At 44.0% G+C, this 15,849-nt stretch overlaps 1 protein-coding gene across 2 annotated transcripts in view; it reads left to right on the top strand.

Moving 5' to 3' along the window:
- Positions 1-15,849, top strand: part of LOC147451986 (uncharacterized) — a 94,370-nt gene that overhangs the window by 65,390 nt on the left and 13,131 nt on the right. Inside the window, exons 11-16 of one of the 2 annotated variants that reach the window (XM_086517831.1) lie at positions 661-729; positions 813-872; positions 948-1,019; positions 2,024-2,131; positions 2,213-2,289; positions 2,378-2,461. In XM_086517831.1, the coding sequence (XP_086373957.1) occupies positions 661-729; positions 813-872; positions 948-1,019; positions 2,024-2,131; positions 2,213-2,289; positions 2,378-2,461 (470 nt within the window). The remainder of the gene's footprint in view (positions 1-660; positions 730-812; positions 873-947; positions 1,020-2,023; positions 2,132-2,212; positions 2,290-2,377; positions 2,462-15,849) is intronic. The other variant, XM_086517832.1, reaches the window with a different exon arrangement.

A 15,849-nucleotide genomic window follows, 5' to 3' on the forward strand; every position in this document is an offset into this window, starting at 1 on the left:
GACCGAGCACTAAACCGAAGGTCGTAAAAATGAAGGGGTGGGGGCGGGCTAGAGGAAGGCAGCATGCGAAGAGGAGAGGGCAACACGAGCTATCGTTGGAGGTGCAAGTGTGTGTGTGCGTAGCGGGTGCAAGGGCAGTGCAGGGGGGCTGCCGACGGGAGACAGTGCGAGAGGGTAGGGGTGGCAACGCGCGAGGGGGCAGCGAGGGCGTAGAGGGCTGAGCTGCAGGCAGGGGGTGGGCAGCGCATGAGAGGAGGGGGAGTGGGTAGCACGAGCAGGCAGGGGTGGGGGGGAAGCGCGTGAGATGAGGGGGTGGGGAAAGAGCAGAGCAGCGAGCATCGCCGTGTTCTAACATAGACCTCTTTACGGAAAAGCATCTAGTGGCCTCAGGTATCTTGATGTCACACTGCCTTAATTCTCCCTCGGGTAAGATTTTTACACCATCTGCCTCTTGGTGCGGACAAGAGCATCCCTTCTGCAGCAATTTGTAGAAATTGTTGGATCCCTCCATGGGTGCACCTGCCCCATTAGGTGGTGTTTGAATGTCGTTGTGCCTATTTGAAAGGTAGAATTAAGTTCATCTTGATATAATTATATATACTGCCCAGACTTTTAGATTGTAACGTACCCTTGCCGATCGTTATGTTCTCTTTTTCCTAGGTCAAGGCAATGGCAGAAGCAGGCATTGGAAGACCTTCCATTTATGCAACGATTGTGAAATCACTGCAGGTCCTTTGTCCTTGGCAAGTTGTTTTGTGAAAGTCTATTTGTCGAGATGTTTTGAATCTCGATTGAGAGAAACGTTTTTGTAGGCAAAAAAGTATGTGAGGATTGAGAATCAGCAAATCATCCCAGAAGTTCAGGGGCTTATGGTATGAGCGTAAATATATATTTTTTGCCCCCTCTCTCCGTATTAACATGTTATGTTCTGTTTACTTTGAACGCAGGTTACATCATTCCTTTTGCACTTTCTTTCAAAATTTCTAGATTGCAACATCTCAGCCCCCCTCGAGAAGCAAGTAAGTTTTTGTAAATTCGGAGGTGATTGTGCTAAATTCAGGTAGAAATTTGAGGAATTTTTCCTGCTCATGACGAGCAGAAGTTCACTCTTACACGTAGTAATATTTGGCACATTGAATTCTAAATCCCTAGATTCGGACGAATGTTGACTGTGAGGAAATGCTAGATGACACAGGTGCAACAGAAACTAGATAAATTATCCAGAGTCATTGCTAAGCAGTTGCTACACTTGTAGAAATCACAACGATGACATGATTTTATTTAAGAGGCTATTTTCTCTCTTGTTGACTTTACTAGCATACAATGTTCCTTATTGTTTATAGGAGACCATCAATTTAAAATTATAGCTGCAATGAATGTGTTCGCTAAAGAGTAAGTACCTGCTGCTCAGAATAGACACCAAGCAATGTGGGAACTAGGTTAGTTTCTCTCTTGTTGACTTTCGTGGCATACAATGTTCCTTATGTTATAGGAGACCATTAAGTTAAAATTCCGCAATGAATGTGTTCGCTAAAGAGTAAGTTCCTGCTGCTCAGAATGGACACCCAAGCAATGTGCAAACTAGGCTATTTTCTCTCTTGTTGACTTTACTGGCATACAATGTTCCTTATGTTATAGGAGACCATTAAGTTAAAATTTGAGCCGCAGTGAATGTGTTCGCTAAAGAGTGTAAACTAGGTTCGTGTAGGCGAGACATATGCATGATTTAGCTGCATTTTGGTTATATATTGGGCTATGGGGTCTAGTGCAGATTTATCACAGTGCAGATTTAGGGCTGTGACTTATGCTCCCAAATCTTGACACTTATCCATAGAGTGAGGCTGATCGTAAACCCATTTCCCCTTGGCACCCTCTACACAAGTGCTCACATATCTGCATATGTAATGCATCTTCCAGGAACTTCACCTGGCGATTCATAATTCATATCTTTGTAGGTACTAGGGAATGTGTGTGCAGTTTATAATAATGAGGGAGGATGAACTAAACCGTGGTCATCTGTTAGCTGGATGAGGTTTCAGGTGGGCAATTGCATTGGAAAAGGGTTTTGAAAGAGTTCTGGCCTGCTTTTAATGCACAAGTTTCTTCAGTGATGAATATGTCAGATCGAAAGGTAAGTTTTTGACATCTTGTTTGTCCTTTTCCCCTGTTAGGTTGTTCAATATCAGTAGTTGGTTCTGCTACTTTTATACAGCTGGCACAAGTGCTGCATGAAGCGTTCTTTACACAAGGCTTTGCGAATCTAGGGTTCAAAGGGCGTTTGTGTCCAAGGTGCATTGTAGATTATGATTCTTCCTCTTTCTTCTCCATTCCCTTGGCAGTGCATGCTGAGTATTTACAATGTATGGACTGCTTTTAGATGTGGAACAGGAAAGCTTACCCTCAAAAAGAGTCGGCGTGGGAGAGGCTACTATGTTAGCTGCAATAATCATGGTTTTTGTAGGTATTAATTTCTGCTCTTGTTTATTTTCTTAAAACCCTAAAACAATGTTGCCATGTATGTGCCAACAGGCTAGAATCTCATAAAGGTGGGGAATGCAACAAGGGATATGCTTATTTTTGTAAATCTTTGGGATTAATTTACAAGTGGGAAACCTCAAGGCGAGGAAAACTTACAGAAAAGAGCAAATACAAAAGCATGAGCACTCAAGTGTTCATCCGCGAAAAAGGGCTAAAAACATTCATAGGCAAGCTGATGCATGTCTGAAGTGATACCACTCACTTTCTCGGCAAAACGTAAGGATTGCTGAAGGGAAATCTTGAAAAATTGAAGTGGATTTACATCGGCACGAGAGAACATGCAGCTGTTACATTGACGCCACAATGTCCAATAGGCCCAAAATCTGACCCACATAAAGAAATCTGCAAATGGTCGAGCGGGTGGCGGGAGAATGCCGAATGCCCAAAAGCTTTTATGAAAAACCATCGAGGGTATGGAGGTCTAAGGAGCCGCGCGTTGATATCTCTGTAGCCGCCATCGCCCCATCCCCACCTGCTCCCTCGCCTCATCCTTCCAGCTCGCCCCCCCCCCCCCCCCCCCCCCCCCCCCCTTCCAAGCTCGCCTCCCATCCCTACCTTGTCCCTACCTATCTGGTCGCCTCGTTACCCTTGCCCTCCCCTCCTAGTCGCCTATATCCCCCCCCCCAAAACAGCTACACAAGGATTGATATGGAGAGTTATGTCGGGAAGGAGATGGATGCTGCAGGGGCAGACGTTCCTCTTCGAGGAACCTTTTCAGGAGACCCTTATGAGGCCCTCCGACCCCCTCCTTCCGCTTCTGCATAGGTATTCATCTTTCTTCTGACACCTTGCGAGCCATTCACGAATCTACCATGAGCTTGGAGTCTTGTTCTTTGGCCTGTAAAGTGGTTGGAAGTCTATGCTCAGCAAGGCTATTGAAGGACTACTTTCAAGCTTTGCCTCTTCACGTCAATTTTAAGATTGTGAATGTCTCCCCTCTCGGGAGAGGCTTCTTCAGGGTGCAGTTCGAGTTTGAAAGTCAAGCCATGGAGGTCTTAGCACAGGGCCGTGTGGACTTTCATTTTGCCATAGGCTTTCTTGCCAGATGGACACATGGAATGGATCTAAATGGACTTGTAGGTGGAACTGCAGTTACAACTAGATTCCCAGGACTTCTTCCAGAATCTACTCCGCATGTTAATGAAATTGGGAGATGTATGGGTTTCGTGGTTGGAGATGCTGTGATTCCTGATGATGAGGATCGCACAATCTCCATAAGGATGGTGCTCTTCCCATCCTTGGCGAAGAACCCTCCGCAATTTATTTCGCTCCCAATCATTCATGGTGGAGAAATTTTACAGAGGGTTTTCTTCATTGGTCTTCCTGGTCACTACTTTGTTTGTGGTAGAAAAGGCCATGTTGCTGCAAATTGTACTCGATGTAGGATTTCTCCTGATCAAAGGCAGCAAGCTTCAAAACAAGAGGCACTTCATGCGAATGGGGGATTGGAAGATCACTTGGTAAGGAGAAGAAGTGAAGCAGAGAAAGCTAGGAGGAAGGAAGGGAAGAAAAGAAGACGACGAGCTAGGAGGACAGAGGCTCCAAAGCTTTTGTACAGAAGAAGAGAAAATGTTTCTCCTCTCTCCTTGGATACTACTTCTTCACCAGCTCTTCATGATCCGCCAGTTGATTCTCAGGGCTTTGATTTGGATATCAGCAGCAGTTCTGAAGCCATAAATTCAGCTTATGAGCGGTATTTTCTTTCTTTGGTAGAAAGTGCTAAGAAGTCTGCTGAGTCTTTGAAGACGCCTAGGAGGTCTTCAAGACTTAACCCCCATATCTAGCCTTGATTTGAGGCAATCTTGTATCTTAGATTGCCCTAGGATTTTATCTTTTGGTGATACCATTTATGGTGTTCTCTCTGTATTTTTCTGATGTAATTCTACCTTGGGGTCTGTGCCCTTGAGGTGATTTTAATAGAAAGATTTTCTCTTTTGGAAAAAAAAACCATCGAGGGGAATCAAAGCCGCATGCTAGCTGTTGCTATATTATGAAGAAATACTCTAGTAATGCCGCAATCCCAAAGGAGGTGGCTAACAGTCTCCTTTGGAACCCAGCAACGAACACAACAAGAGAACCAGATATGACGCGCATTGAGAAAAGAACCCAGTGGAGGAACTCCGAGCAAGCATCGCCAAAGAAACAATCGTTCCTTCAAAGGCAAATGAGTACTCTTGATTTTTTTTTTAAATTTCTTATGGCTCTACTGCTTGATTTTTGTTTTTAATTTCTTATGGCACTAGGGTTATTTGAGGCTTAAGAATAAGGATAATCTAGTAAAATTATATTGCCATATAACCTAATGCTTAAAAACACAAAACATAGTTTTACTACACAATAGATTTATCCATAGTGTGTTTCTATGGAGATGGCAATGGAGAGCTTACACCACTCCATACAACGTGGTATTCAATGCAACTTTTGGCCTTGAAAACCGAGTAAAATTGCTCCTTGTATGCTAATTATGCAAACCGGAGTGCTCCCCAAGGCAAAAAATGGGTGCCCCCTTTCTCGTCTGGAATAACTATTGCTTTGTTGAAAAACATGGCACAACTTTTAAAGGCAACTCTATCTAAAACCATCCAATTTTTACTTGCAAAAATTAACTCCGTAAACAACATCTAGCAACTAGTGAGACCGTGACTGGACTAGACGGCATCATGGACAACATCTAGCAACTAGTGAGACCGTGATTGGACTAGACGGCATCATGGTGCCCCGATGTAATCATGAGACTTATCGTACCGCCTTGGTCTATTTATGATGTGGATTTTTATAAAAATAATTCTTGTAAAATTTTTATGTGATCCCATTTCTCCACCGCGTGTTTGTTTTTCACCCAAACGGTGACCCAAAAATATTATTTTTTGGTTTAAACTGTTTTAAAAAGCACATTTCTTTTTGGAAATGCAAAAAAGATGAAAATATAAAAACAACATAAAAAGAAAAAATAATTAAAATTGAACCACAACTTTCCCTTGTTTACCCGAACTAGCAAACAGACTCACTTTTCACTGAAAAGCATGAAAAACGCTCAAATTCTCTTCGTCATTTCATCCTCAAACAGATGGGCAGTCAGAAGAGGCAAATTCTACTCTCCTAGATCTACTGAAGTGCTATGTGTCAGAGCATAAAGGAAAGTGGGAGCAGTATTTGCCATTGGTGGAATATGCATACAATAATACAGTGCATTCATCAACTGGCAAGGCACCCTTTGAGATAGTTGAAGGTGGCAAGAAAGTTCCTCCCATACTGCATACAAAGGACAAGATATTTGAAGCAGATAAGTATGTTCAGGACATGGATGAAATGTACAAGAAGGTTAAAGTGGCCTTAGAAAAGACTCAGGCAAAGCAAAAGAAAGCAGCTGATCGTCACCGTCGTGAAGTGGTATATTCACTTGGTGATTGGGTGCTTTTACGCTTTGAAAAGGCAAGGTTAAAGAAGATGAAGGGCAAGGAAAGACTGTTTCCAAAGCTCAGCATGCGTTACTATGGGCCTTTTCAAGTGTGCGACATAATCAGTGATGTTGCATATAGGCTGAAATTGCCTGACAGTTGGAAGATTCACAATGCGTTTCATGTGAGTCTTCTCAGACCCTATGTGGGTGATGTGCCAGAAGATATGCCAACTGAAGATCAACCGGAAGTCGAGGAACTTGACGAGATCTTAGTCCCTGAACAGATTTTGGCACACAAAGAAAGGAAAGTGAAAGGCAAGGTTGCTAGGCATTACTTGGTAAAGTTCAGAAACTATCCACCAATGGATGCTAAGTGGATGGAAGAAGGTGAACTTGCAGAGTCGCCAACTGTGTTATCACTTTACCTTGAAGCCTTCAATTTGCAACCTACCTTGACCCCTTGAGTTTCAAAGCTACATGGAGTGTGAGTGTGACAATGGCTTCTGAAACAAATGATGTACATGGTATTTAAAGTGAGCTCAAATGAAATACCTGTTACATGAATGTTAGAGCCGTTCAGATTGTCAGTTTGGCAATTGCTCTAATGGAATGTCCAAAAGTTTGGTTAGTGCTATAGAAGTGAGTATTTCTTGTCAGTTTGCCAAGGATACAGTAACTGCTTCTATTAAAGAGTACGTGTGTAACTGCATTCTTAAACTGTCGGTTTGGGTATGCTCGAAAGTGTTACGGGATCCAACGTGTACTATAAGACAGTGGCAAAATGTGCAGCTACCATTTTGTCATTGGAAAGTTAGTGACTCAAAGCAATGGCAGACTGCGAAGCTACCACTATGTCATTGGGACAGGGTTCACACGCAGGCAATACATGAGTCGACGAGGTGTTGAATACACCAGGGTTGACAATGAGCATGTATGTGTCGTATATGTGTCGACAGGTGTTGAATACATCAGTGTTGACTGTAAGCATGTACGACATAGATGCAAACGAGGACGTTTGAGATTTCAAGATGGGGGTATGTCACCAGGGTGTGACTACTATCTATCCTTTTTGTTGATTTCTTTCTTATTATCTATTTACTTTCACTTTTTGGAAACACCCCTCGGGAAATCTAACTGCCCTGCATTGCATAGCTAGTGTGGAACTGTCTAGAGGGAGTCCAGGCCTGAGGGCAAGAGAGCACTAAGATTGGACAAGGACTATGGTTAGCCAAGTGGGGTCATTCACTACCCAACGTGGAATCCTTTGCTACAGAGGCTACATTTCAGTTCTGGATGTGGCCGCAGTGTACAAAGAGGGTCGGATGACCTAGAAAGATACAATGGCAGTATCTCCTAAAATTTAGGGAACTGCTATTTTGGGACCTGAAAATGTGTTGGCGTCATTACCTCCGGAATGACAAGGGGAACATTTTCTTACTCTGCCGTGAAGTCAACTGGGCAACTGGTTGGGAGAATTTTAGGCGGCAACCCCGAAACGGGAAAATGCTTATAAATGTGCCAAGTGGCACCTTTTGGTGCACTTGCATCATGCAACAGGAAGTGGCGCTGAATTTAGGAGGGGGAGAGCCTCATTTTCAGTTTTTGTCACAGGTTAAGAGCTATGGAGTGCTTGCTTTCCCTCTTATGCACAGTGCGGTGCCAGGAGTGATGTCCTGCACGCTACGCACTGCCCTCTCTCTCCCCTTTGGCAGTATGTTATGCCCCTCTAGTGGGCTTTTCATTTGACCAATGTACAGTTGTGTGGGTTCATGCGCGATTGCCGAGGCAAGAGCCTCTTGCATAGGTACTAGATTAGCTAGCGGCTAATCCCCCTGCAGGTACAGGTGAATTCGGAGAGGTTTCACGCCAAAAATCTTGTGCCGATTCAAAGGGCAAGTAGCCCTACAAGTGCGGGAGCTCGAGGACTTGTTACGGATGCGACCGGCACGCGAAATGGAGCCCGAGACAGTAAATTACAGCCTGCTGTGTATTTTTGCAGGTTTAGGGTTTTGGCCCTAAACGGACCCTAATATCCCTAGGAGGTTCGTGCACGCAAGGGGACCGCTGTACAGGTGATCTGGCGCATTTTCAGGTTTGAAAACAGAGAATTCAGCGTGCTGCAGATTCTCGCCAGGTTTTGCAAAGTGCCCGTATGCGTCGGGAAAGTCGGCCAATGCGTGGGAATACTGACTGTGAAGGGTTCTAGTACAGTTATGTTGCCGAAATCGGGCTGGAACAGTGGAAATTCAGCCGAGTTAGTGCGGGGCAGCTGTAGGGAACCACAACGTTTATTCCCTCTTTTGAACAATAAAGAAATACTGAAACGGGCGCCTAAGTTGGGGGCCAATCTGGTGTCCGTCTACTCATACAGGTGCAATCTAGCAGCCTGTATCCCTCTCCCCTTTGTCGTGTCTTGAAAGTACAGGTATAATAGACGACTAATAATGGGTGAAAGCTAAATCAAGGTTTGAAGTAAAGTCTACCGCCCTTTTTGGATTGAACAGGCCGATTACATGGTTCCGTTGCCGGGACTAAATCACTTTTTCCCATAGAAGTGAGCCTTGGTCAGTTTTGGGCTTGAAGACACAGGGGATCATAGACCAGACACAGGGAATTGCAATTATGGCTGACAGACCAGATGATGTGATTGAAGAGGTTTCCTCTTCACAGGGTCAACAGACACATGAGGTGGGTGAGTCCTCAAGACCACCACAGACAGATGACGATATATTCAGGACCCAGTTGGCTACTGCTGTGGCTATGTTCACACAAGTAATGCAGAATCCGAGGTTTTTAGCCTTTCTGCAACCTCGTGTTCCGTCTCAGTAAGTTTGGTCAGTGGATCATATTCAAAAGCCTGTTAAGGCTCGAGCACAGGTGTTTCATACCGCACAGTCAATGGAAACACCTGTACACTTGACGGAGAACATGCAGTCTCCACAACCTGTGCCTAAGGTGCAAGAACATGTGGCTGAGATTTTAGTCTTTCAGGCTGTACCAGTTCAGCCCGCCACCTTTTAGCAGCCTATAGCTGGTTCTAATGTGCAGGGAAGCAACTTACAGGCTATGCAACAAGTCTTCCCACCACCTTCAGTACACCCTGGCTATTTTGGAGGTGGATCGGTATTCCAGAGCATGGCTGGTCATGCACCTGGAAATCAGTTTTATACGCCAGGAACAGTGTTCGGGGGTGCTCAAATGATGATGCCTAACCCCATGTACAGTGTCATGGGTATGCAACCAGGATTTCAGAGCACTCAGGGCCAATTTGGGATGCCACAGGCAAATTTTGGTATGGCTGGAATTACAAATCAGCTGCCAAATATCAGCTGCCAAATATGGCATTTTCAGGTCAAGTTAATAGCGGCCAAGGAACACAGATGAACCCTATTAGTGTTCCCATGTTTCAGTCACTTCCATATGACAATTTAACGCCGCTGGAGAGGCCAACTCCGTACAAAGAAGGTGGCAAAGGTGTGTCTTTCACGACCTTTAAAGGGTTTGATGACAGAAAGAAGGCTCTCTCATTCCTCCAGCAGTTTGACAAGGCCTATGCAGGGGGAAACTTTACAGAGGCTTCAAAGGTCCGCAAGGCAACCACTTTCTTGACAGGGAATGCGGGACAATGGTGGACAACTTTATTGCTTCAAGGGCAAGCTCCGTCCACATGGATTTACTTCAAGCAGATTTTTGCAGCAGCATGGTTATCTGATGACTTTGAAGCAGATGTCATGACAGAATGGCACCAGCTAAATGCTGCCACTTGCAGAAATCTGGATGATTACAATCGGAAGTTTTGGAAAGCTCTACTTCCAGTAACTTCCTATAGGTTTGTGCCATTGACAGAACAGATTGAAAAATACTGTTGTGGCCTACCTAAAGGATTGAGAAAATACTGCACGAAGACAAAAGTCACTACTTTGACGCAGCTCATCGAGGTAGCAAACACTGGCAATGGTTTGCTGAAGGGAGAAGATTGTGAATTTAACACTGGCGTCAAGGCAGGATCAGGCAAGAAAAATTCAGCCAAGAAGCACGTTCCCAATGAGGCTCCTAAAGGGACTCAGGAGTCAGCCAACGCAGGGAAAGATAAAGCTACGGCTGAATCAGAAAAAGGACCAGCAAAGAAATGGAAAAGACGTTTTCCTTGCAAGTCAGAAGAGCAAAAGAAGGTCCTGAGGACAGAGAACAAATGCTTTATATGTGAGCAGCCTGGCCACATTGCTTACAATTGTCCTACAAAGAAAAGGCCAGCTGATTTTGATGATAAGGAAGACAAGAAAGGAAAGAAGCCCATGGCTGGTCTAGTGCCAGATATGGTGGGCGACAAGCCAAATTCAGATGCAAGTGAGCTTTGCAGAGCATGGGGAAAGGTCAGGGATCAAACAGTGCTTATCTTCTTTGATCCAGGTGCCAAAGCCAACTTCATTTCCCCAGAATTGGCTTCAAAGTTGGGAATCAGACCTGAAGAGATGGGGTATACAGCAGAGGCAGGTTTGGCATGTCCTGGCCATACAGAGGCTGTGACACCCATCATTGGAAAGTTGAGTCTACATATCCAGTCCTATGTAGATGCTGAAGAATTTTACATCATGCCACTGGACGGATGTGATGTGTTGTTAGGTATTCCTTGGTTGTTTCGTGTACAGGGAATCATGGATGCCTACAACAAAAAGATCACTGTACAGAGCAGGGGAAAGACTCACATTCTGGATGTAAAGCTTAAAGGAGAGTCTATTCCCACTGTATCAGCTTCTGCTATTACTTCTGTAATGAAAAAGCATCTTTCTGCGTACTTGGTTTTTGCACGTGAAGTGTCAGATTGTGATGAATCAAATTTATCTGTGCTAGATAAAGAAAGGTCAATGTTTTTACAACAGTATAGTGACTGTTTTTCCGATTCATTACCGTCTCAATTACCGCCAGAGAGACCCGAGGACCATGCGATAGATTTGGTGCCATGCAGTAGCCCACCAAATAAGCCTCCGTACAGGGTTAGTGCGGCTCAGCAGAAAGAGATAATGTGCCAAGTACAGGAGCTGTTAGAAAAGGGGCTGATTCAGCCAAGTTCATCTCCATTCTGTTCTCCAGTGTTGTTGGTGCAGAAAAAGGATGGCTCATGGCGTATGTGCATCGACTACCGTGCACTGAACAAGAATACCATCAAGAATAGGTTTCCTATACCTAGAATTGATGATATTATGGACAAATTAGAAGGAGCAGCTATGTTTAGCAGGATAGATCTAAAGAGTGGGTACCATCAGATCCGCATTAGATCAGAGGATGTGCACAAGACTGCTTTTAGAACGACGCTTGGCCTTTACAAATTTTTAGTGATGCCCTTTGGTCTCACAAATGCTCCTGCTACGTTCAATAGGATGATGGACAGAATTTTCCGTCCACACCAGCAGTTTGTTGGTACATTCTTTGATGACATGATAGTCTACTCAAAGAATGAAGAGGAGCATAGGCATCACTTGGCCATTGTGTTCAAAGAGCTACGCAGTCATAGGTTGCTCATCAATGCAAAGAAAAGTGAGTTTTTTCTGGAAGCGATTCACTTTCTGGGACACATTGTCTCAAAGGATGGTGTCAGAATGGATCCTGCAAAAGTTGAAGCGATCAAGTCATGGCCAAATTTGAAGACGGTGCATGATGTCCGAAGCTTTTTGGGACTATGCTCCTATTACAGAAGGTTTATCCGAAATTTCGCTGAGATTGCTTCACCTTTACATGCTCTTCAAAAGAAGGCAGTCACCTTTAGATGGACACAAAAAGAGATTTCAGCTTTTAATCTCTTAAAAGAAAAGATGACTTCAGATCCAGTCATTGTGTTGCCAGATCTTAGGAAGTCATTTGTGGTCCAGTGTGATGCCTGCGGTAGTAGCATTGGTGCAGTGCTAATGCAAGATGGCAGGGTAGTAGCCTATGAGAGCAGAATTTTGCAAGGGCCAGAGATGACCATGCAGGTCTATGAGAAAGAGTTACTGGCTGTGATTCATGCGCTCTTAAGTTGGAAACACTACCTGCTAGGTGCAGATTTCGTTGTCCAAACGGATCATCAGACCTTGCGATACTTCTTGACACAAACAAAGTTATCTGAGAAGCATATGCGATGGGCAAATATCTTGTCCATGTTCCATTTTCAGAATGTGCATGTGGAAGGCAAGAAGAACGTTGTGGCTGATGCCTTGTCAAGGAAGCCACAAATTTCAGCTGTGTCGATTCCTTATCATCATGAACTTGATGATATGAGAGAACAGTATGCAAATGATGAAGATTTTGCAAGGGTCTTCGAGCAACTAATGGATGGACAACGTCATGAACACTATCTTCTTAAAGACGGGTTTATGATGATGCATGGCAGATTGTGTGTCACAAAGCCATTGCGACGCAAAGTTATGGAAGAGAGTCATGTCCCACCGTATGCAGGGCATCGTGGAATTGATGCTACAGTTAAAGCGGTTGAGACATTCTTCTACTGGCCTACATTGAGAAGGGATGTGGATGCCTTTGTGCGAGAATGCCTTATATGCCAAAAGGTCAAGTTTGACAGGCAAAAGGCACCAGGGTTATTGCAACCACTACCTATTCCAGATAAACCATGGGAAAGTATTGCTATGGATTTTATCTTTGATCTTCCGAGAACGCAGACAGGAAACGATGGTATTTGGACCATTATTTGTAGATTCAGCAAACAGGCTCATTTTATTCCTGTCAGGAAGAAGATAAAACGAGATCAGATGGCACGCTTGTTTATGAGCAATATTTTCAAGTATCATGGCATGCCACAGTCGATTGTTAGCGACCGTGATCCACGCATGACAAGTTTGTTCTGGAGAGGCTTGTTTGAGAATATGGGCACAACGCTCAAATTCTCTTCGTCATTTCATCCTCAAACAGATGGGCAGTCAGAAGAGGCAAATTCTACTGTCCTAGATCTGCTGAAGTGCTATGTGTCAGAGCATAAAGGAAAGTGGGAGCAGTATTTGCTATTGGTGGAATATGCATACAATAATATAGTGCATTCATCAACTGGCAAGGCACCCTTTGAGATAGTTGAAGGTGGCAAGAAAGTTCCTCCCATACTGCATACAAAGGACAAGATATTTGAAGCAGATAAGTATGTTCAGGACATGGATGAAATGTACAAGAAGGTCAAAGTGGCCTTAGAAAAGACTCAGGCAAAGCAAAAGAAAGCAGCTGATCGTCACCGTCGTGAAGTGGTATATTCACTTGGTGATTGGGTGCTTTTACGCTTTGAAAAGGCAAGGTTAAAGAAGATGAAGGGCAAGGAAAGACTGTTTCCAAAGCTCAGCATGCGTTACCATGGGCCTTTTCAAGTGTGCGACATAATCAGTGATGTCGCATATAGGCTGAAATTGCCTGACAGTTGGAAGATTCACAATGCGTTTCATGTGAGTCTTCTCAGACCCTATGTGGGTGATGTGCCAGAAGATATGCCAGCTGAAGATCAGCCGGAAGTCGAGGAACTTGACGAGATCTTAGTCCCTGAACAGATTTTGGCACACAAAGAAAGGAAAGTGAAAGGCAAGGTTGCTAGGCGTTACTTGGTAAAGCTCAGAAACTATCCACCAATGGATGCTAAGTGGATGGAAGAAGGTGAACTTGCAGAGTCGCCAACTGTGTTATCACTTTACCTTGAAGCCTTCAATTTGCAATCAAGGTAGGTTGCAAATTGAAGGCTTCAAGGTAAAGTGATAACACAGTTGGCGACTCTGCAAGTTCACCTTCTTCCATCCACTTAGCATCCATTGGTGGATAGTTTCTGAACTTTACCAAGTAATGCCTAGCAACCTTGCTTTTCACTTTCCTTTCTTTGTGTGCCAAAATCTGTTCAGGGACCAAGATCTCGTCAAGTTCCTCGACTTCCGGCTGATCTTCAGCTGGCATATCTTCTGGCACATCACCCACATAGGGTCTGAGAAGACTCACATGAAACGCATTGTGAATCTTCCAACTGTCAGGCAATTTCAGCCTATATGCGACATCACTGATTATGTCGCACACTTGAAAAGGCCCATGGTAACGCATGCTGAGCTTTGGAAACAGTCTTTCCTTGCCCTTCATCTTCTTTAACCTTGCCTTTTCAAAGCGTAAAAGCACCCAATCACCAAGTGAATATACCACTTCACGACGGTGACGATCAGCTGCTTTCTTTTGCTTTGCCTGAGTCTTTTCTAAGGCCACTTTGACCTTCTTGTACATTTCATCCATGTCCTGAACATACTTATCTGCTTCAAATATCTTGTCCTTTGTATGCAGTATGGGAGGAACTTTCTTGCCACCTTCAACTATCTCAAAGGGTGCCTTGCCAGTTGATGAATGCACTATATTATTGTATGCATATTCCACCAATAGCAAATACTGCTCCCACTTTCCTTTATGCTCTGACACATAGCACTTCAGCAGATCTAGGACAGTAGAATTTGCCTCTTCTGACTGCCCATCTGTTTGAGGATGAAATGACGAAGAGAATTTGAGCGTTGTGCCCATATTCTCAAACAAGCCTCTCCAGAACAAACTTGTCATGCGTGGATCACGGTCGCTAACAATCGACTGTGGCATGCCATGATACTTGAAAATATTGCTCATAAACAAGCGTGCCATCTGATCTCGTTTTATCTTCTTCCTGACAGGAATAAAATGAGCCTGTTTGCTGAATCTACAAATAATGGTCCAAATACCATCGTTTCCTGTCTGCGTTCTCGGAAGATCAAAGATAAAATCCATAGCAATACTTTCCCATGGTTTATCTGGAATAGGTAGTGGTTGCAATAACCCTGGTGCCTTTTGCCTGTCAAACTTGACCTTTTGGCATATAAGGCATTCTCGCACAAAGGCATCCACATTCCTTCTCAATGTAGGCCAGTAGAAGAATGTCTCAACCGCTTTAACTGTAGCATCAATTCCACGATGCCCTGCATACGGTGGGACATGACTCTCTTCCATAACTTTGCGTCGCAATGGCTTTGTGACACACAATCTGCCATGCATCATCATAAACCCGTCTTTAAGAAGATAGTGTTCATGACGTTGTCCATCCATTAGTTGCTCGAAGACCCTTGCAAAATCTTCATCATTTGCATACTGTTCTCTCATATCATCAAGTTCATGATGATAAGGAATCGACACAGCTGAAATTTGTGGCTTCCTTGACAAGGCATCAGCCACAACGTTCTTCTTGCCTTCCACATGCACATTCTGAAAATGGAACATGGACAAGATATTTGCCCATCGCATATGCTTCTCAGATAACTTTGTTTGTGTCAAGAAGTATCGCAAGGTCTGATGATCCGTTTGGACAACGAAATCTGCACCTAGCAGGTAGTGTTTCCAACTTAAGAGCGCATGAATCACAGCCAGTAACTCTTTCTCATAGACCTGCATGGTCATCTGTGGCCCTTGCAAAATTCTGCTCTCATAGGCTACTACCCTGCCATCTTGCATTAGCACTGCACCAATGCTACTACCGCAGGCATCACACTGGACCACAAATGACTTCCTAAGATCTGGCAACACAATGACTGGATCTGAAGTCATCTTTTCTTTTAAGAGATTAAAAGCTGAAATCTCTTTTTGTGTCCATCTAAAGGTGACTGCCTTCTTTTGAAGAGCATGTAAAGGTGAAGCAATCTCAGCGAAATTTCGGATAAACCTTCTGTAATAGGAGCATAGTCCCAAAAAGCTTCGGACATCATGCACCGTCTTCAAATTTGGCCATGACTTGATCGCTTCAACTTTTGCAGGATCCATTCTGACACCATCCTTTGAGACAATGTGTCCCAGAAAGTGAATCGCTTCCAGAAAAAACTCACTTTTCTTTGCATTGATGAGCAACCTATGACTGCGTAGCTCTTTGAACACAATGGCCAAGTGATGCCTATGCT

The sequence above is a fragment of the Adiantum capillus-veneris genome, chromosome 8 (assembly GCF_014529385.1).
Source record: "Adiantum capillus-veneris isolate H3 chromosome 8, ASM1452938v2, whole genome shotgun sequence".
NCBI classification, from domain to species: domain Eukaryota; kingdom Viridiplantae; phylum Streptophyta; class Polypodiopsida; order Polypodiales; family Pteridaceae; genus Adiantum; species Adiantum capillus-veneris.